Source organism: Lonchura striata, chromosome 24, assembly GCF_046129695.1.
Source record: "Lonchura striata isolate bLonStr1 chromosome 24, bLonStr1.mat, whole genome shotgun sequence".
Taxonomy (NCBI): domain Eukaryota; kingdom Metazoa; phylum Chordata; class Aves; order Passeriformes; family Estrildidae; genus Lonchura; species Lonchura striata.
In genome coordinates, this window is record NC_134626.1 from 7,956,874 (window position 1) to 7,977,023 (window position 20,150).

A 20,150-nucleotide genomic window follows, 5' to 3' on the forward strand; every position below is an offset into this window, starting at 1 on the left:
TTTTATCATGAAAACATCACGTCCTCATGGGCCGTGACTGGGAGACAGCTCGGACAGGCCCTGCTCCAGCACACAGGGAAGCTGCTCTCAGCCCTCAGCACATACTTGGCCCCCTCCAAATCCCAAGTACAGCATGGCTGCTTCCCACCCTCTGTGCTGGAGGGACGGATCAGGGTCCTTGTCACACGTCCTTGTCATGCCTGAGCCCACGTCACTCACACCTGGTGGGGTGGTGGCAGATCTGCTGCCCTGGACATCAAAATCATGGCAGGGAAAGGGACCCTGCTGAGCCCTGGGGCTCCCCTCAGGGGAGGCCCAGCTCCACCTTAAGCTGCAAAATCAGAGAATCCCAGAATGGTTTAGGTTGAAGGGGCCTTAAAGCTCAGCCAGTCCCACCTCCTGCCATGGGCAGGGACACCTTCCACTACCCCAGGTTTCTCCAAGCCCTGTCCAACCTGGCCTTGGACACTTCCAGGGATGGGGCAGCCACAGCTTCTCTGGGCAGCCTGAGCCAGGGCCTCACCAGCCTCCCAGCCAGTAATGCCTTCCGAACAGCCCACCTATCCCTGCCCTCTGTCCACTTGAAGACATTCCCCCTTGTCCTGTCCCTTCATCCTTTGTCCAAAGTCCCTTTCCAGCTCTCCTGGAGTCCCTTTAGGCACTAGATGGGGCTTCGAGGTCTCCCTGGAGTCTTCTCCAGGTGAACAGCCCCAGCTCTCCCAGCCTGGCTGCAGAGCAGAGGGGCTCCAGTCCTCAGAACATCTCTGTGGTCTCTTCTGGACTCCCTCCAGCAGCTCCACATCCTCCTGATGTTGGGGACCCCAAAGCTGGAGGTGGCATTGCAGGAGGGTCTCACAAAGGCACGGCTGAGGGGCAGGGAACAGAGAAGAGAGCCAAGGAGAAGACAGCTGCCAGCCTGAATCTGACTTGGTTTCTCCTCTTCCATCAGGTCACCAGCTCCACTACTCCTCAGAAAGGCCTGTGACCCCAAGGGATGACACCAGAGGTCTCTGACTGCAAGAGACTGTCACCACCAGCTTCTGCAGGGCAAAAAAACCTTGTCACCCCAGCAAGACTAGGACTCCTGTGCTGTAGGAGCACAACAAAGAGAATGCAGGGAGCAGAGATGCCCTGCTGTGATGGAGCAGAGCTGCAGAAGGGATGAAGGGCTGAACTGCAGGCAGCAGCAGCCATCAGCTGCTGGCTCTGAGCAGCACGGGCCGTGCAGGCAGCGTGCAGCCGCTGCCCAGCACAATGGCCCTGCCTGCGCTGTGGCTGAGCGGAGCCAATGGATGCGGGAGGCAGAGGGAGAAACGCGCTCAATGTGCTGCATGGGAGGGACGAGGAGGGGAGGGAAGGGGGGAGGCGCAGACAAAGAACAGGGAGATGGAAAGAGAAAAGCAGGCAGGGAGCAGAAGGTGAAGCGGGGAGGACGGGGCTGGGGAGATGTGTGCGTGCAGCCCCTCGGCAGCGCGGAGCCGGGCAGCGATGGAGAGCAGCGGGCAGCCAGCCCCTCGCAGGGCCCTGCAGGAGCGGCAAGCCAGGCCCAGCGAAATGAAAATCTCTTAACCACACAGAATTGTTAACTGCTCCCAAATCCTTTTGTGCTGGGGCTGCGAGCTTAGAAGAGCTTAAGCTGTTAGATGCATGAACTTCCTCCATAAATATCCCTTGTGCACACTGCCGCGAGCAGGCTGGCGCGCTATTAGCCAGATGAAAAACCCAGCGGAGGAAATGAGCAGCTCCTTCCAGCTGCACAGAGGGGCTGTCCATTCCTTGGGATGCCCTTCTCCACCTGGACCCTTTGGTGGGGCAGGACCGTGTCCCCCCATCCTCCCTGCTTGGGTGCCTGAGCGTGTGAGAGAGCTTTGCCCCCAAAGCCAGCTCAGATTTGCTATTGTTTTTCTTCTGGAAAGGGGCCCAGATTCCCTCCCACCCCTGGAAACACGAGCAAACCTGCCAGCCACATGTAGGAGTGAGTCCCCCAAGCCAGGCGGCTCCGCCGCTCCTCCGCAGGGAGCAGGGGCAGGGACCCGTGGGAAGGACGGCAGGGATGCAGGGATGCAGGGATGCAGGGATGCAGGGATGCATCCCGCAGGTCCTTCCCGAGCAGAGCCGGGGCCACCAGCCCCTTCCCAGCCCTTTGTGGGGCTCACGGGAGGGCTGGGAGAGGACGGGGATTCCACGGCTGTCCTGCCAGCTCTGCGTCTGGCTCTCCTCCCAGTCCCCACTCCTCTTCTGCAGGCTGCCCGGGAAAAATGGAGGGGCACAATCCCGGGCTCCCATCCAGCCCTGATCACACCCCACATGAGAGGGGGAAGGGAAAGAAGGAACGGGGAAGGCAAGGGCAAAGACCAAAGGGAAAGGGAAAGAAAAGAAGAGAGAGAGAAAGCAATAGGAAGGAGAAGAAAAGGGAAATAGGAAGGGGAAGAGGAAGTGAAGAGGGAAGGGAAGGGGAAAGGGAAGGGGAAGGGAAAGGTGAAGGAGAAGGGGAAAGGTAAGGAGAACGGAAAGAAGAGAAGAAAAGGGAAAGAGAAGGGGAAAGAGAAAAGAAAATGGAAGAGTAAGGGAAAAGCAAAAAAACAGGGAAGGGGAAGGAGAAAGGAAAGAGGAAGGGGAGGCAGCTGCCCCGTGGAGACGATGGGATGCCGGCCACGGCGTGATTAATGCGGGCGGGGAGCGCGGGGCCGGCTGCAGAAACAGCTGCCGAGGTACCGGACCTCCCAAAATCCTGCTGCTGCTGCTGCTGCTGCTGCCAGACAAAGAGGGACCGGCCTCTCCTCCGGCTGGCCGCTCCCTGTTCGCTCCCCCGAGCCCTGCGGACAGGCTCTGCAGGAGGGGTCCTGCCAGGGGAGCCAGGCTGGGCTCGCAGCAGCACCGCGGGGCTCCCCCAGAAACCCCGGCTGCATCCCAGCACAGTCCGGGAAAAAACCTGCCATGAATCACTGGGGCTTTCTGGTGTTGCTACAGATGCTTCACTTGGGAGTTGTAAAACCCCCCGTCTGCCCTTCGAGGCCGGGATTAGCCGGGCTCGGTTTCCAGCAGTGCTTCCTTGCTGTCCCCATCCCCATCCCTGCTAAGGCTGGAAGACACTTGATCTGCCCGAGCTCGGTGGGAAGAGGCGTTCAATGGCTAAGCGTGGAGTAGCTGAAATAATGGATACAAAATGATCCCCACAGCACACCAGGACCTGGATTTTGTGCATAGCAGCCCATCCACCAGCAGCAGACATGGAGCCATACAGCCTGCAGTCCCTACTGAGCACAAGCAGATTGTCCATTCCCCTCTCCCACCTCCAGCACCTTCCCCAGGCTTGGTTCTACCTGGCCAACCCTTTGCAGCCAGAAGAGAGGAGACACAGCTCCTCCCTTGGCTCTGCAATGGCCACCAACGTGTCTATAATGGATCTCAGAAGCGCTGGCTCTGCTTGGAGTGTGCCAATCCTATCAGAACCACACGCAGATTTGAATGTTCTGCCAGGACAGGAGAGAAAGAGCCTGTTTGCCAAACTCTGTGGTTTGCTCCATGTATGGCACAGCTGCAGGTGCCCATCACACAGCTCTGGGTCCCCACCTCCCTCCCAGCAACCCTAGGAGCTCCCTTCTCAACCTTCTCGAGCCCATGTATGGCTGGACAGGATCACAGACATCAGCTCAGGAACGGGGGGGCTGAGCCTCTTGCTGGCCTGGGGCCACGCTGGCTCCATGGTGCTCATCCGAGCTCAGCAGGCACTCACAGAGTCTGCTTTGAGCATCCACAGGGGCAGGAGAGCATCTACAGAGGCAGAATATTTATAGGGCAGGAAACCTCTGGCTGTTGAGGAGCACAGGGACCAGGCAGCTCTGAACAGGCCACGACCATCTCCTACCCTGGGCCATTTGCACATCACCAAGAAAACACTGTAGACAACTTGCTCCCTCCCACTGTACCCTTTTGGGACCCTGCATTCCCACTCCCCTCGTCCAAGAAGAGATTCAGCCCATGCCAAAGCACACAGCAAAACCAACAGCATAACAGCCCCAGTATTTTGGAAGGCAGATGCAGATTGGTGACATGCACCACACATGTGTGCCTCCAAAACCTGGAGAACATGGATAGCACCAGTTACGGGTGCCCAGCAGCCCTGAGGACCCAGAGGTCATGCACAGCCTCTGCAATGGACGGATGAGCCTGGGGCAGGGAGCGAGGAGCTGGGAAGGAACCAGCCCCCACACATGCCCCTCTGCCAGCCCTGCCCAAGGAGTCCCTCCCAGACGGTTCATGCAGACCCCAGCTGCCAATCCCGGTGCCCCAGCAGCAGAGGCGAGCCCGCGGGCCGTGGTTACCTCTGCAGACGGTCCCGTTCTCCACCGACTCGTAGCCGGCCCGGCACATGCAGCGGCCGATGGGCACCAGCCACTCGCCGTCCCCGTTGCAGTACAGCTTGATGGGCACGTCCACCTCCTCGGCATTGGCGATGCACGTGCCCCTGGCTGCCACCAGCGAGGTGCTCTCTGCTCCCGACAGTGTTTCTTGGAAGACGGCCCCGTTCTGGATCACACGGGGACATTTGCGGTAGAAGACACGGACGGCAATCAGGGACATGCAGCCCCCGTAGTCCTGGAAGGCCAGGTAGAAACCATTCTTGGAGACAGGCCCAAAACTGCGCACCTCAGTGTTGATCTTCATCACCCGTCCACCTAAGTCCACCTGTGAGAAGCTCTCATCAGCAGCAATTGTGTCCACCTTCATCCAAGGATTCTCCATCCAGTTGGGGAAAGTCTTGGTGGCCGAGTCAAAGTCCGACTCAAAATAGTAGAGGTTAAAAGTCTCCTTACAGGAGCCTGGGACATTGGGGATGCTGCTGCAGTCCCGGACAGAAAATTTCATCTCCACGTGGATGCGGTGTGCTCCTCGCCTCCGGATGTACTTGGTCCGGAGCCAGTTGTTCTGGCTGGATTCAAAGACGTTGCACACCTGGTAGGTGCGGATCGTGTTCATGTTCTCATCGTACCCACTCACCTCTTCCCACTGCGGGCAGGACACAGACAGTCAAGGGGCTGCTCTGAACAGGGCTCCCCACCCTCCTGACCTCCTCCAATCCCCACCGTGTGCCACGAAGGCTCTGCCAGCACCAGCTGCCCCTTTCTGTGCCCACCCCATCCCAGGCTGTCCCACAGTGCCTAGCACCTCATGCCAGCATCCCCCTGCAGGTGCCCTGTACCTGCCTGGGCAGAGTTTGACCCACACCATGCTCCAGGGAGGACAAAGGGGTCCCTCGTGGCCACCTTGCTGCCACTAGCACCATGCTGCATGCCTGGATTCAGGGTCAAGCCTCTCTGCTGCTGGAGGGACAGCAAGGCCACTGCTCTGCAGAAATGGTTTTAGTAGGGACTGTGCCCATGGCAGAGTTCAGTGCCTTTAGCACAGGGATACCCACCAGTGCCACTATGGCTACAGACATGGCAAACAGGACCTGCTTCCTCAAAGCCATAAAACCTCCTGCCTGGCTGCAGCCAGTGCCTCTTCCAGGGGCAGGATGGGACCATGGCCAATCCTGCTGTGCTCCCATAAAGGGAGGTGCTGGGTAAGTCCCACTGGAGCCCTCATCCCTGCCCCTTTGATGGTCAAATGCTCCTCCATTTGGGGCTCCACCAGCAGGAGTGCTGATGTCCCAGCTGTCCTGAACTGGATCTATGGGATGCAGACATGGCTACGAGTTGTGCCATGACAGCAACACCCTTCTCAGCAAGACAGCTCAGAGCTGATAGATTTCCCCATGGGAAGCTCTGCCTAGCTCCCCCCAGATGACTGACTGCCAGCTCTGGAGGAAGCTCTGTAGAGATACAGAGGAGAATATCCTGAGCTGGAAGGGACCCACAAAGACCATCAAGCCAACCTCATGGCCCTGTACAGTCATCCCAACAATCCTCCTCCTGTGCTTGAGAGTGGTGTCCAAAGGCTCCTGCAGCTCTGGCAGCCTCGGGGCTGTGCCCGTTCCCCGGGGAGCCTGGGCAGTGCCAGCACCCTCTGGGTGAAGAACCTTTTCCTACCATCCAGTCTAAACCCTTTTGACACAGTTCCAGCTGTCCCCTTGGGTCCCTACAAAGCTCAGGGCTGCTGTGACATCATGTGGACTTCTCCAGCTCTCTGCCCTTTTCTCAGGCTGTTTTTTCCCCAAATCCTCCAGCACTGGTTGTCTCCATTCTGTGTAGGATGGGGACATTTCAGAGAGGGAGATGCAGGACATGAGCTGCAGCCTGTAACCGGTCACTGCTCCTCTGCAGGGAGCACCAACAGGGAAGGGTCTTTGTGTGAGGAGAACCCTCAGCTCACAGAGCATCTCCCCCTGCCCAGCCTCTGCCAGAGTGCAGAGCATCTCCCTGCAGTCCCATACCCACCTAGGGTGATGCTGGGCAACGGGGACCAGAGTCCTGCTGGCGTGTGACACAGTCCTGGCCAGCTGGAACTGCTCCTTCTGAATTTGTTCATAAAACTGCTCAAGTGGAAGCCGAGCTGTTTCCCATGGATGCTACACCCCAAGCACAACCCTGCCCTGGATGCAGGATCACAACCAAGGCAGGGCAGCAGCACAGTCCAAATCCAGCACCAGTGCCAGGACCCAATCCAGGGAAAATCCTGCAGGAGCAGAGCACCCCCAGCCCCTCAGGTTGTAAATGGCCTCACAAGGGCACCCAGGACTGGGGAGAGAGGCTCAGGAGATGGGAGACAGATTGCTCCTCACACATCAAGGCTCAGAGCCCAACAGAAGGCTGTCAGGGAAGATCCCCAACAGCTCCAACCACTTCAGTTTGGCAGTAGCTGTAAAGCTGCTGCCAGGGCTGGGGGACATCCCTGCAAAACACAGCCGGAGCATTTGCTTTGTTTTCCAGAAATAAATTCTGCGTGTTAGTGGAAAATTGCAGGATCTCCCTGCTTTTCAGGGCACTGGTTGGGAGGGAAGTGAGGGAATCAAGGACAAGGCATGCGGAAGCAATTCCTTCCCTTGCCCTGCCTCCGATTTGGCTCTCCCTCACCTGGACCACTCCAGACACCCACCTGCAGCTACCAAGACAAAGAGACCCCCACCCACACCTGCTCAACCCCCTGGTGGGGAAGGACACAAGCCCAGAGAGCTCAGCTTTGGTCAGGCAGGAGCAGCACATGCTGGAATGCAGGTTTCCAGGACTTGGGATGAAGAGGAGATGCTGAAGGCAGGGCTTGGGGACATATATGAATAGCACCAGAGTTTCAGAGCCAGACGTAATGCAACTGTTTGGGCTTTGGGGTCTCTAATAATCCCCAAAAAGGAGCACACAGCAGCTTCTGTCTTCCGGGTGATGCTGGCTGCACCCAACCTGGCCAGTTACCTATGAGTAGGATGCACTGCCTTGTCCTGCCTGTGGACATGAGGCCATGAGGGTACCGCAGAATTGTCACCCATGATGAGCACAGAGCAGGACATGATGTGCCCAGATCCCCCCTGAGGGCCCTGCCCAGAGGGGGAGACCACCAACCACTGGAACTGCACTGCACTGTCCAGAGAGGCATCTCCACCCTGATGGGGGACCTGGGAGCACCCTGGGGACCAGGCTCGGGACCCCCAGTCTCCTCCCACATCCCTGCCACAGCAAGTGGCTGGCTCCAGACTTCCCTTTTCCCAGATGGGAAAGTCACCCCTGTGCACCAGCCCCTGCGCTTCCTCGACGCTTAATTAGAAGCCTCTCCCTTTCTCTTGGCTCTCTAATTAACATGCCGGGAGCTCAAAAGGAGGCAGCAGCACAATAACCCGGGGAGACGGCTTCCAGCAGGCCCCAGCCTCATTACGGCCGGGCTGGGGAGAGGGAGCAGGGCGTGCTTCACATATGGAAACACCGCAAACAAGCAAGGCTGGGCCAGCAGAGAAAAAGACTTGACCTCTTCTCCCCCGCATTGTGTGCCCGTCATCCCCCTCGGCGGGCACTGGCGGGGCTGGGGCAGCTCTGCCCTTTATCATGGTGATGGGCCGGGCCGGCAGCGCCCGTGCCTGGCGCGACACCGCGGCCACGCTGCTCCGGCTCGGTTTAATCTCCCCACACAAGGCTTTTCTTGGCTGTTTCTTTTCTTCTGCCAAGTCGGCTCAGATCGAGGGCATGCTGTCAGCCTGGGGTGAGGTCCACAGAAACGTCTTCATCCAGCCCCTGCAGAGGGTGGATGGAAGGCAGGACGGAGCCTGAGCCACCACTGCCATGCACAGGAAGCATCTCCCGGCTTTGGCCAGGCTGGACTGGGCTACCAAGTGCAAGGCAGCAGGTCTGGGGGGCTGGACACTGTGGCTGCTGCTGGTTACCACAGCCAGAGGTGGGCAGGATGCTCTGAAGCACCATGATACCCCACGTGGGGCACAGCAGTGGCTCCACTCTGGTTTTCCCCCATGAGCAGAAGGGTGCAGAAATCACAGAATCACAGAATGTTCTGAGTTGGAAGGGACCCATCGGGATCATTGAGTCCAGCTCCTGACCCTGCCCAAGACACCTCAAAAATCCCAGCCTGTGCATCTCTGAGAGCATTGTCCAAATGCTCCTGGAGCTCTGGCAGCCCTGGGGCAGTGACCATTCTCTGGGGAGCCTGGGCAGTGCCAGCACCCTCTGGGGGATGAACCTGATGCACTGTCTTGTCCAAGCTCTTCTTTAAAAGAGCTTCTTTAGGGTGGTCTTCAAACATGATTCAGGGTACACTTGGCCCTGGTAAAGAAGACAGATTGTTCTGCTGAGCCAGCAAACACCATCCCATCTCTCCATGGGATGCTGGACATTCCTTTCAGGACCTGAGCCTAATGCCCTCATTCTGCCACAAGTAACAGGCAATGCAATAACACGTGAGACACTGGGGACAAATTATGGTGGCCTTGGCATATTGTTTCTTCCTCTCCTCATTTTTAGGTGGCTGCATGCCAGCTCTGTGGAGACTACGATTCCTCTAGCACCACACTGTGTGGGTGACTCTGTGGGTTGAGAATTACATCCCCTAAACACTGGGGTATTTTTTGGAGTATCATCTCCTAGAAAACTACTGGAAACCTCAACTGTCACCTCCTTTTGTGCTCTTCCCACATGGCCAAGGCACTTTGCATCAGTGCCTGACTTTTCCTGCCTGACAAGCCTCCACATTCAGGTGCAGAAGAGACCCCAGAGCAGCTCCAGGCCCCCATTAGCTGATGCCTTACCCCTGATGGAGGATGCACGGTCCAGCCCAGCTCTGCTGTCGCCGTGGTGGAGTCCATCAGTGTCTCTGTGGGAGGAAGGGGAAACAAGGAGTCACTGGATGCTGCTGAAAGGACTGAGAAGATGGAGAGGAGCTAGCCCAGGGCTGCAGGGCTGGAGCCCATCCCACACTGAGCCTTTTGGCCACATCTCAGCCAGAGGACCCAGGTATTGGTCCCTCCACCCAACTGCTCCCCACCCACTGCCCACTGCTCCCTGACCCCCATGCAGAATCATGGAATCAAAAAATGTTAAGACTGGAACTGACCTCCAAGATCATCAAGTGTAACCATCAGCCCAGCACCAAAACAATGTTCATCACTAAACCACATTCACAAGTGCCACATCCACATATTTTTTTAACATCTCCAGGGATAGTGATTTCACAAGTGCCCTGGGCCAATGTCTGACCATCCTTTCCATGAAGGAATTTTCTCTAATATCCAATCTAAACCTCCCCTGGCACAGCTTGAGGCTATTTCCTCTTGTCCTGTATCTTGCTCCTTGGAAGCAGAGCCCAACCCCCACCTGGCTGACCCGCCTGTCAGAGTGCAGAGCCAGGAGGTCCCCCCTGAGCCTCCTTTTCTCCAGGCTGAGCCCCTCAGCCACTCCTGGTGCTCCAGACCCTTCCCCAGCTCCATTCCCTTCTATGGAAATGCTCCAGCCCCTCCATGTCTTAATTTTCATTAGGGGCCCAAAACTCACCCCAGGATTTGAGGTGGGACCTCAAGGTGCCCAGAACAGGCAATGTCTCCTGCTATGAAAGGGGCCTCTTCCATCCATCAGCCAGGCTGGATTTTCCTCCTCTCAGTCCTAAATCCAGGTACCCCAGCCCAGTTCTACCCCTACAGATGAGAAGCAGCCTGAGCAGGGATCCTCCATCCCCTTCTAGTTTCCTTTCCCAAAAGCAGGATATTTTTTTTCTCAGCACTTTGTATAGTAGGGAGAATCCTCAGAGATGCAGTAGGATGTGGGGAGGAACACCACTTTTAGAACTTAAAAGCACTAAAAAATTAAACCACTGCTAAAGCTGATTTTCCAGATGATTTGGGTTGAAATAGGTCAGGTGCTGCTACCACTGACCAGCACAGACAAGTCTTCCTAAGCCACACAACAGCAAAGCCTCCTCATCCTTACTGCAGCTCAGGATACTTCCAGCACTCGAATTCTTTTCATCCCAAATAGCTGCAGGTTGGTTTAACTCCACCGATGGCACAAGGAGGGGTGCTCAGGTTACGGTACCCCAATACCTGGGCCAACATGAGCAGGTGAATGTGCCAGCCAGCCCCATCAGAAATAAATGGGACAGACACTTGGAATCGTGGAATCATGGTTCCAAAAGCCATCTAATATTGAGTCCAACCACTACTGCAGCACTGACGTGTTCAGCACTAAACCATGTCTCTACGCACCACATCTACACACTTCTTTAACATTTCCCAGGGAGTGTTCAAAAGTCTTTTTTGGACACTTCCATGAGTGGCTTCCAGAGTCTGGGTAACTCTCTGTTCCTCCAGTTCTGCAGCCACATGCTCATGGCAATACAGGGATTTTTCTGCACCACACCCAAAGCTGACAGTTTAAGAAAATAGGACAATATTCCTGAGTTTAGGAAATGCAGTTGAGATATTCTGCCCAAAGGCCTCAAAACACTGAGGCTGGACATGAGGGGAGCATGGTAGACAGACTGCACAGGGCAGCACATGGCCAGTGATTCTGTGCTGAGACCATGGTCATGCCCAGAGGGGAAATTCTGTCCCTCTGCTCTGCTGGGGCAATGTGAATCTGCCCCTGATTTCAGCACATGCCCTGGGGATGCCAACTGCACTTGCAGGGATGTTGGGAAGTGTCCATCCCCCACACACTTCGAGTCCCAGAATGGCTGGGGTTGGGAGGGACCTTCAAGACCATCCAGTCTCACCCTCCTGCCATGGGCAGGGACACCTTCCACTATCCCAGATTGCTACAAGCCCCATCCAACCTGGCTTTGGACACTGCCAAGGGTAGTGGCTCCAGTCCCAGAATGGGAATGGAGAGTTACTGGATGTAGTCATGTCCTTCTGCTGTCCTTCTCCCCACCAGAAAAAAAAGCATGCTGCCACAAACTCCCCAAAAGCATCTCCACCTTCTCCACTTTCACTCCATTGAACAAAAACAAAGGGAGAAAAGCTCAGCCTTGAGCAGATCCATCACGGAGAGCCAGGCCTGGATGCAGAGCTGACAAATGCTCCGTGCATGTGACCTCCTGTTCCCCACTGGCACCCCAAAAATTGCCTCGGCAGCACTGTGCTCCCTGCACCTACTCCTGGCAGTAAATCCTGCTCAGACTGTGGCTTGTTCATTACTCCTGGTTTGAGCCAGCGGTTTCCAGTTCACAGGAAACCAGGATTTCGAAATTTGGTTTTATTCCAAGAGCAAAAAGCAAAAAATAGTTCTTTTCAATTTTTCCCACTAGGAAGAGTTCTGGAAAACAACTAATCCCGAAATGTTGTGGGTCAGATTTACAAAATTTCTTTTTAAACTGAGTATTTGTTTACACAGGGCAATAATAGTGTTTACTTTACCAGAGAATCTTGCTTTTTCATTAAAACACCAGTGGTGTTTGATCTGAAAGGAAAACAACATTTTTCACACAGTACTAGCAAGAAGCTTTAAAAACCCCCTGAATTTGTTACTTTATCTTAACTATCAATGACAGTGGTGCATAGTAAGTACATTAATAGCAGTGACTAAAATGGAAAAGAAGATATACTCTAAGTCATTACAAATAATTCCCCAAATAAACTTCATTTTTTGAAGCATTTTGCATTTTTAAAAGCCTTTTATTTAATGAAAACTCAGTGCAGTTGAAATGTGGTGTTCAGTACACCTCTGCTCCCACCCCCTTGTCCTCAGCTGAAGGATCCCCTTGGAGCTCTGCATCCACTCTGTCTGGCCCAGAGAGAAGGAGGAGAAGAAATTCATGGGTTTTAAGCAAGTTTTTCCAATGGCAAATTATCTTCCCATAAAAAACACCAGATATTCCATTAATTTTAGTCTGGATTTACACCATTTAGCTGCCAGCTATTGGATTTCCTTTTCTTTCTACAAAGACTCTGCAGTCCAAAACTTTTCTCTCTTGTGGTGCTCATGGGTGGCAAATGATCCATCTCCAAGACAGATAAATTAGCTCAGTTTCCTTCTTCTTCCTCCCGAAACCAGGCTGCTGTTTGAGGCTCTGTTTATGACCCTTCATTGTGCAGGGGGTCCCAGGGCTGTGGTCCCCATGGCACTCAGCTGTAACACTCCAACGTGCCCCTCTTGCAGCCGTTTGCAGAGCTGCTGCCCAGGCTGAAGTCCTTTTGGAGATGGGGTTACACTGAGAAGAAAATGCCTGAACTACAGAAAATTGGCAATAACTGGTCCTCTGAAGCATGGTGACCCTGCAGGGTCAGCACAAGTGGATGTGAATCAGAACCATAAGACCACAGAATGGTTTGGTTTGGGAGGGACCTTAAAGCTCATCTAGCTCCATGGGCAAGGGCACCTTCCACTGTCCCAGTTGCTCCAGGCCCTGAGTAATCCAGAATTACAGAACCATAGAATAGGCTGGGCTGGAAGGACCCACAAGGATCATTGAGTCCAAATCCCAGCCTTGCACAGGAACCCCAACAACCCCAGCCTGTGCCTCAGAGTGTTGTGGAAACACTCCTTGAATTCAGAGAGACTTGTGACCACTGGGGAGCCTGTTCAGTGCCCAACCAACCTCTGCTGAAAAACCTTCTTCTAATACCCAACCTAAAACTCCTCTGACTTAGCTCCAGCCATTTCTTCAAGTCCTACCATTGCTCATCAGAGTGAAGAGATTGGTACCTGCTCCTCTGCTGCCCTTCAGGAGGATGACGAAGAGCACAAGGAGGTCTCTTCCAGTCTCCTCCAGGCTGAACAGACCAAGTGACCTCAGCATCTCTTCATACGACTTTCCCTCCAGACCCTTCCCCAGCTTCATGGCCTCCTTTGGATTGGATGTGCTCTAGTTGCTTAATGTATTTTTAATATTGTGGTGCCCCACTCTGCTCCAGGACTTGAGGTGAGGCTGCCCCACTGCAGAGCACAGCTCCCCTCCCTTGCCTGGCTGCCGGTGCTGTCCCTGATGTCCTCCAGGACACGGGTGGCCCTCCTGGCTGCCAGGGCATTGCTGACTCAGATCCAGCTGGCCCCTGACCAGGACCCCAGGTCCTTTCCTGTAGCTGCTCTCCAGCCTCTTGTTCCCTGGTCCACCCACACATCCAGGGTTGCCCCATGGCCAGTAAGAATCTGGCACTTTCCCTTGTTGAGCTTCACATGGTTGGTGATGGCCCAGTCCTCTGTGCTGTCGAGGTCTCTGCAGGGCCTCCCTGCCTTTGAGGGAGGCAGCAGCTCCTCCCAGTTTTGTATCTTCTGTGAACTTGCCTCATATTCCTTCCAGTCCTATCTCCAAGCCATTAGATGCTGAAGAGCTCAGGGCAATGACAAGGCCCTGCAGTGGCAGGTCACCGCTCTGATGTCATCCCAGTCACTGTCACCCCTTGTGCCTGACCTGTGAGCCAGGTTCTCGCCCATCATGTGATGTGTTTATCCAGCTGGGGGCTGGACAGGTTGTCCAGAAGGATACTGTGAGAGACAGTATCAAAAGCTTTGCTGAAATCAAAACAGATTCCATCTCCTGGCCTCCCTTGATCAATCAGGTGGGCTTACCCTGTCACAGAAGGAAATCAGGTTTGATAAGCAGGACTTCCCCTCATGAAGCCGTGCCAGCTGAGACCAATGACTACGTTGTCCTCGTAGTGTTTCTCAGTATTTCTCAGAATAAAGCTCTCCATTGATTTTACCAGCCAAAGAAGTGTAACTGAAAGGCCTCTAGGGTTTCTAGGGTCCTCCTTCTTGCTCTTCTTGAAAATTAGGACAATGTTCACTGACTTCCAGTCAGCTGGGACCTCTCTGAAATCCCAAGACTGCTCAAAAATCACCAAGAGAGGCTTTGCAATGCCATCAGCAGCCCTGAGAGGATCTTGAATGCATCATAGAATCCCAGAGCAGTTTGGTTTGAATGGGACCTTAAAGCTCATCCCATTCCACCCCCTGCCATGGGCAGGGACATCTGCCACTATCCCAGGTTGCTCCAAGCTCTCTCCAACCTGGCCTTGGACACTTCCAGGGAAGGGGAGTCTGAGCAATTTCTCTGGGGAACCTGTTCCAGATGCTCATGGACACTTCTGAGTGACAGGCGACTCCAGGCCCAGGGACATCATTTTGACAAAGTTCTGCCACAGGTGCGAGCTCCACACAAAGGGTGCTAAGCCCCGAGGCTGGGACCCCATCATCCTGCTGAGGCAGCTCCTCCACCTGCAGTTTCCACTGGGCTGCCCTGCTCCTGCCTCTTCCGTGCCCACGGTGACCCACGGTGGGCTGACATGGCCATATCTCCCCCACAGCTTCCCTGGTTCTACCTGGGGCTGCCCCATGCTCATACAAGCACATGGGCACATAACAGGACCAGCTCCTCTGCTGGGGACAAAAAACACAGACCAATTCCAGGCTGGGCAACCCTAAGCCCAGCTGTTAATGCCGTGACCACCACCTTGGCAACTTCACTCATTGTCACAGCCACTTTCAGGGTGCCATCCTGCTGCTTTGGCAGCACCAGTAATAGGGTGAGAGGCTGATGCCAGCCCCATAAAGATCCCCGTGTTACCCAGGACATGGAGCAAAGGCACGGGGGAGTGGCAGGGGTGGGAGCTTGGCCCCTGGCCCACCCCTGGTGGCTGCGATAGCTGCAGCTCAGTGCAGCGCTCCCTCCACAGCGGTGTCTTCTCAACGCTGCTGCTTCTGTTCTCCCCTCCCGCGTGTTTATCTGCAGCTTCACACGCTGCCCACGGCATTCTAAAGAAATGTGCAGCTGCTCCACAGCAGCAGGCGCAGCTCTGGCCCCTTCCCACCGGGAACCGCGCTGCTCCCCACGGGACCCTCGCAGACCAGTGCCCATCCTGTTCACTTGGAAGATGTTTTCTCTGAGCAGCTTCCCTCAGCACTGGGGGCTGTCCCTGGCACTGCTGCCTGCTCCAAGGGCACACCGTGGCTCTGAAGGGACACTTGGCACCTCCAGTCACATCATCAGCCCCACCCCACCACTTCCAGATGCTCAAAGCCACGCTAAGACAGTGTCATGCAGAGAATCTGCTGTGACAATACCTGGGTGGGGGTTTCTGTGCTTCCACATGGTCTTCTTGCTGCTCAGCCACAAGTGAGGTGAGTGTGGGGTTCTCAGCCACACCAGCTTTTCCCATCTGGCCAGATCAGGAATGAGACTGGTGGACAGAACTGGGAGGGGGCAACAAGTCTGGGATCATGCTGGGTCCTGGTGGCAGCAGGACGGGCTGGCCAGGAGTGGGGATGGAGGGGGGCAGGACCAAGGGAGAGTGGAAGAGGCTGGAGGTGAAAGGGATTAACAGAAGAGCTGTGCATGTTGCAGACACACTTCTCTCCATCCAGAAAAATTACTTGCATGGAGTTTTGCCAATTCAGACCAATTTGGAGTATCCGGACCTGAGTTTCTCAGAAGTTCTGGCAAATGCTTCACATTTACAGGCTCCAAGCTCATCCAGATAAAGCAACAGCTGGACAAATAAATAGCCCCACAGACAGCTGGAGCCTCCACCCTCATTTTTCCACCCACAACTTTTTCCCTTCCCCTTTCACTCCTCGCAAAAGCTTCTCTTTCAGGGTCAGACACTTGCCAGGATTGTAACCCTGGTCCAGTATTATCAACACAGGGAGCAAGCTTCTCGTGAACCCATGACCTCATCAGCTGTGGCCAGTGCTGGATGTGCAAAGCAGGCAAGAAGCTCCCAGCCCGCTCTGATGGGCTGGGAGCAAAGTCATCCTACGGCAGAGACAGTGGGAGATCCTTCCTTGTCACCATGCCCCTTACATGACCTGAAAACCCACTTAAAACACCTCATCAGCTCCAGGTTGGAGGGACACACAGTGTTAGAGCCCAGTCAAATGAAGCAAGACCAGGATCTGCACTGGAGACACCACAGGCATCCACCACATGGAGGATGAGCTCCTCCATGTAGGAACATGTGCTTCTGGAACCACGCACCTATCCTGGCCTCAGGCACAGCTACCACATCCCAGGGCAGGGGGCTGGCTAATGAGAAACCCGTCTGTCCCTGCCCGAGGAGCCCTCACCACAGATCTCTACCCTTCCCCAAGCTGAAAGGCCCCTCTCTGCCTCCTGTGCTTTGCTGGAGCCTGATTATGATATTTTTGCCAGCACGAGCTGAGAGGGGCTGAGCAAACCCAGTGGCCCTTCCCTGCAGCCCTGAGCTTTGCTTTGCCTGGCCGGGGGCCAGCGGAACAGGCTGAAACCCAATCCCCCCGGCCGAGCGCTGGCGCGGGAACAGCTCCCTGCATTGTGAGCCGGCAGCTCCGGGATGCTCGGGATACTCAGGGACCCACTCACACTCCAAGAGGGAGAGTGACTGATAGGCAGTGAAAAGAGGAGGCTGGCTGAGCTACGATGGGGACCCCGACACACCCTGCTCCCGGAGCCCCAAAGGCCAAGCTGAGGTCAGCCACAGCGGGCCATGCCAGTGGTCCCAGTGCTGGGACCCAGCACTGAGGCACCTGGTCATTCAATGACTGAAAAGTCAAGTCCAGCCAGACCCAGATACCTAAGAATTAGGATGATGTCCATTATCTCCATTGCACAAAGTGCCTCTGACCAGCCAAGCAGGATCCAGGCTGATAGTCCATGGGGCAGGGAGAGCTGACCCCAGAGATACCACACAGCATTGGCAGGGGAAAGATGTCCTCAGTCTGGGGGAGTCATGGAGCCTTCGGGGCTCCTCAGTTCCCTAGGACATCAGTCACAGCTCCTGCACGCCCTGTGAGACAGGAGCCAGTGGGGGAGCAGGGGATGGAAGCTGGTGGGGCTCAGCAGAGCCTGCTGGGTCACTCTCACCCAGTTACTGGGTGGTGCTCAGCTGCTTGTGACACTACGGGTCAGAACTGGTGTCAAACATGGGGATGGCCTCAATGTCCTGCCCTTGGCACAGCACTTCAGCAATCCCAGGTGAAACTCCCCCTGCATTTCCATGAGGGAAATGCCATGAGCTGGGCTATGCTTTCCCATTCCCAGCAAAATCCCTTACTCTGACTGCCCACACCTTGAGCACCATTCTCAGGGGACCGAACCCAGAGCTGATATTGCTGTGCAGAAAGAAACCACTGGTCTTTAGCTCCCAGCCTTGCTAGACCAGAAAACACGGAAAGCTGGGCTTGGAGCAGAGCTGCACCTGGCCATGAGAACCCTGGCAATGGCACTGGGTGAGCCGGGAGCCAGGGCTGAGCACAGCCACTGCCAAATCAGCTCCCAGACCTCTTCCCAGCTCCTCCTCTCCCCGTGCAGGCCCAGGGCAGGCACTGCCCTGCAGGGTGCTCCACTGCTGGAAAGCTCAAAGCAAGGAGAAGCCAAACTCAACAGCCCACGGGGTCCTGCAGGTCACCCCAGCACGTGTCCTGCTTTCCAAGCACTCAACTGACCCATCCAGGACTGCCCCTCTCACCTGCCTGGCTGGGAGGAGAATGAGAGCTCCAGGTCTCAGAAGGGAATTCTGATTTTGTGACCTCTCAGCCCCTGCTAAAGGATTAGGTGAGGCTGGATGTGAGGCAGGACCACTCTCCATCCGGCTGCCACATTATCCCACTCGTGGCTGCAGATGCATCCTGTCTGTCCCAGCTTCCCCACACCAGCTGCTCCACAGGTCAGCAGAAACAGGAAAACCCCACCAGAGCTCTCTGGGAAGCTGCTCCAGCAGCACCAGGGACCCACAGGCAGCATCTGTCCCAAAAGAAGCTGGGACTTGTAGGTGGTCTGAGTTCAGGCGAGGGCAGGCTGCTGGGAGGAGTCAATGCAGATGCCAAATGCCAGCAAGCAGAGCCTTCCTGCTGCTGCTGGGAATGCAGGAGCCACACAGAGGAGACACACATGAAGGCGTTTAACAGCCACTGCTACTGTCACTGCTGATGGCTCTCTGGTGGCACTGACCCCATCGGCTGTGAGGTACCCTGTGGGAGGCTGTCCCAGGGTAAACTGCTGCATCTACTCTCATCCAGGCCCAGCAGAGACTGAATTCCCCAGTAAGCCTTTTTCCAAGAGGATGGAACACAGCCATGTTCCTTCTGAGAGCCTCCAAGTCGCTCTTCCTCTCTTAGGGGTGCTCTGAGAGGTTGGAATCCCATGCCCAGAAGCTCCTGGGCCCCAGCCCCAGAGGAACCATCAGCCTCCACCACGCAGAGCCCTGGTCCAGCTGAGTGTTGCACAGCCACCCCAGGGGGATGGACACTGGTGTCAGCACTGGTGCCCAAACACATAGCCACTGTCACTGGTGTGCAGGAGCAGGTGCCATGTGCAGCTCCTGGCTGCAGCATCCTGGCCAAAAGCTGCTGTATAACATAATATATAACACATATAACATAACCTCCTCCCACCACCATGCCCTGCAGCCTGGCACAGGGTGTAATGCCCAGGGTGCAGGGCAGCACTGCCCAGACCCCTTTGATACCCACAGCCACTCTCCGGTGTCCTAAACACAGCATCCTGTATTCCCAAACCCACTGTCCTGTGTCCCCGGGCACAGGGGCAAGGACCTCAGGAGACCTGGGATGCAGCAGGAAGGCTGGAGGCTGCAGAGCATCCCTGGGTAAGGAGCACATGCTTGGCTCTTGGACACCATCATCTCTTTCCTCACTAATCCCGGCCCATCACCTGATGTGAAGAGCATGGAGGGGACCAGGAGGGCTGACACAAGCCCAGAGCACGGCTTTGTGCCAGCTCTGTCCCTCCTTCCCTTGGGGCCACCCCCACCCACAGTGGGGACAGTGAGCACAGCCAGTGCCACCTCCCAGCACCGCTGGTACTGAATGAGGTTTTGTCACCCTGCTTGGTGGCACAGGCTGCAAGTAACTCGCTCCCAGCAGGCTCCAGAGTCCTGCTCAGAATCCCAACTGAGCTATCCTTAATGGGCTTCAATTTTAATTTGTTTTTATTGGAAAACACAGATGGTGACCCCCCCGCTCTCTCCCTGGCCTAAACATACACAGGATAATAACATTTACAGGGAAAGATGTTCTCTCCAAGCAGCCAAAGCTGCAGCAGAAGTCCCACCGCCCTGCAGTGACACACAGCTGTGCCCCACAGCCCTCCCCGGGCTACCCAGAGCCACCAGTGGGGGGAAGCAGGACCAGGGGCCAGTGAAGAAGAATTGAAGAGCAGGATAAGTCCCTGGTGCAGCCAAGCTTCTCAGATTGACTGGGAACCTCCTCTGTGACCAGGTCTCTGCAGAGCAGCAGCAGGCACCCCAGAGCAGAGGGGTGCCCAAAGCTGCTGCCAGCACTGCTGGCCCCACAGCTGGAGCCAGCGCCTGCCTGCAGCCCATCCAGCTGCTCCAAATTCCCCTGACTCCAGCCACCCCTGCAAGAAGTGCACGGCAGAGCCCAGGGTGGCTGTGGGGAGGTGATGGCAGTGCAGGGACAGGCAGGGACAGGCAGGGACAGGCAGGGACAGGCAGTGCTACAGGCATCAGGCCACACCTGCACCAGGACCCAGCATTAGGGCTCCCCAGCAAACAACAAGCATCAAACACCTCTGGGCTTGTGCCACATTAACCCAGAGCCTGTGGGTGCTCCTGCCCCTCTGGCACTGCTGGTGCCCCCTTCTACACCCCCCAAACCCCAAAGGGTGAGCAAGGATGCCCTCTGGCACACACATTGGCTCTGCGGATCTACCTATCATTCCTGCTTTTGCCTGTTGTTACTGACAAGCTGGAAACGTGCTTTTGATTGGCAGTTCCAAGCAGGAATGGCTTGGGAGGAGCTGCTGTCTTTTGTCAAGCATGGGAGGGA

At 55.7% G+C, this 20,150-nt stretch overlaps 1 protein-coding gene across 2 annotated transcripts in view; it reads right to left on the reverse strand.

The window, feature by feature from the left end:
- The window catches only part of EPHB2 (EPH receptor B2), a 128,849-nt gene that overhangs the window by 79,691 nt on the left and 29,008 nt on the right, over positions 1-20,150 (reverse strand). For both annotated transcript variants that reach the window (XM_021533759.3, XM_021533757.2), the window contains exons 2-3: positions 9,185-9,249; positions 4,326-5,010 (exon numbers count right to left, since the gene is read on the reverse strand). In XM_021533759.3, the coding sequence (XP_021389434.1) occupies positions 4,326-5,010; positions 9,185-9,249 (750 nt within the window). The remainder of the gene's footprint in view (positions 1-4,325; positions 5,011-9,184; positions 9,250-20,150) is intronic.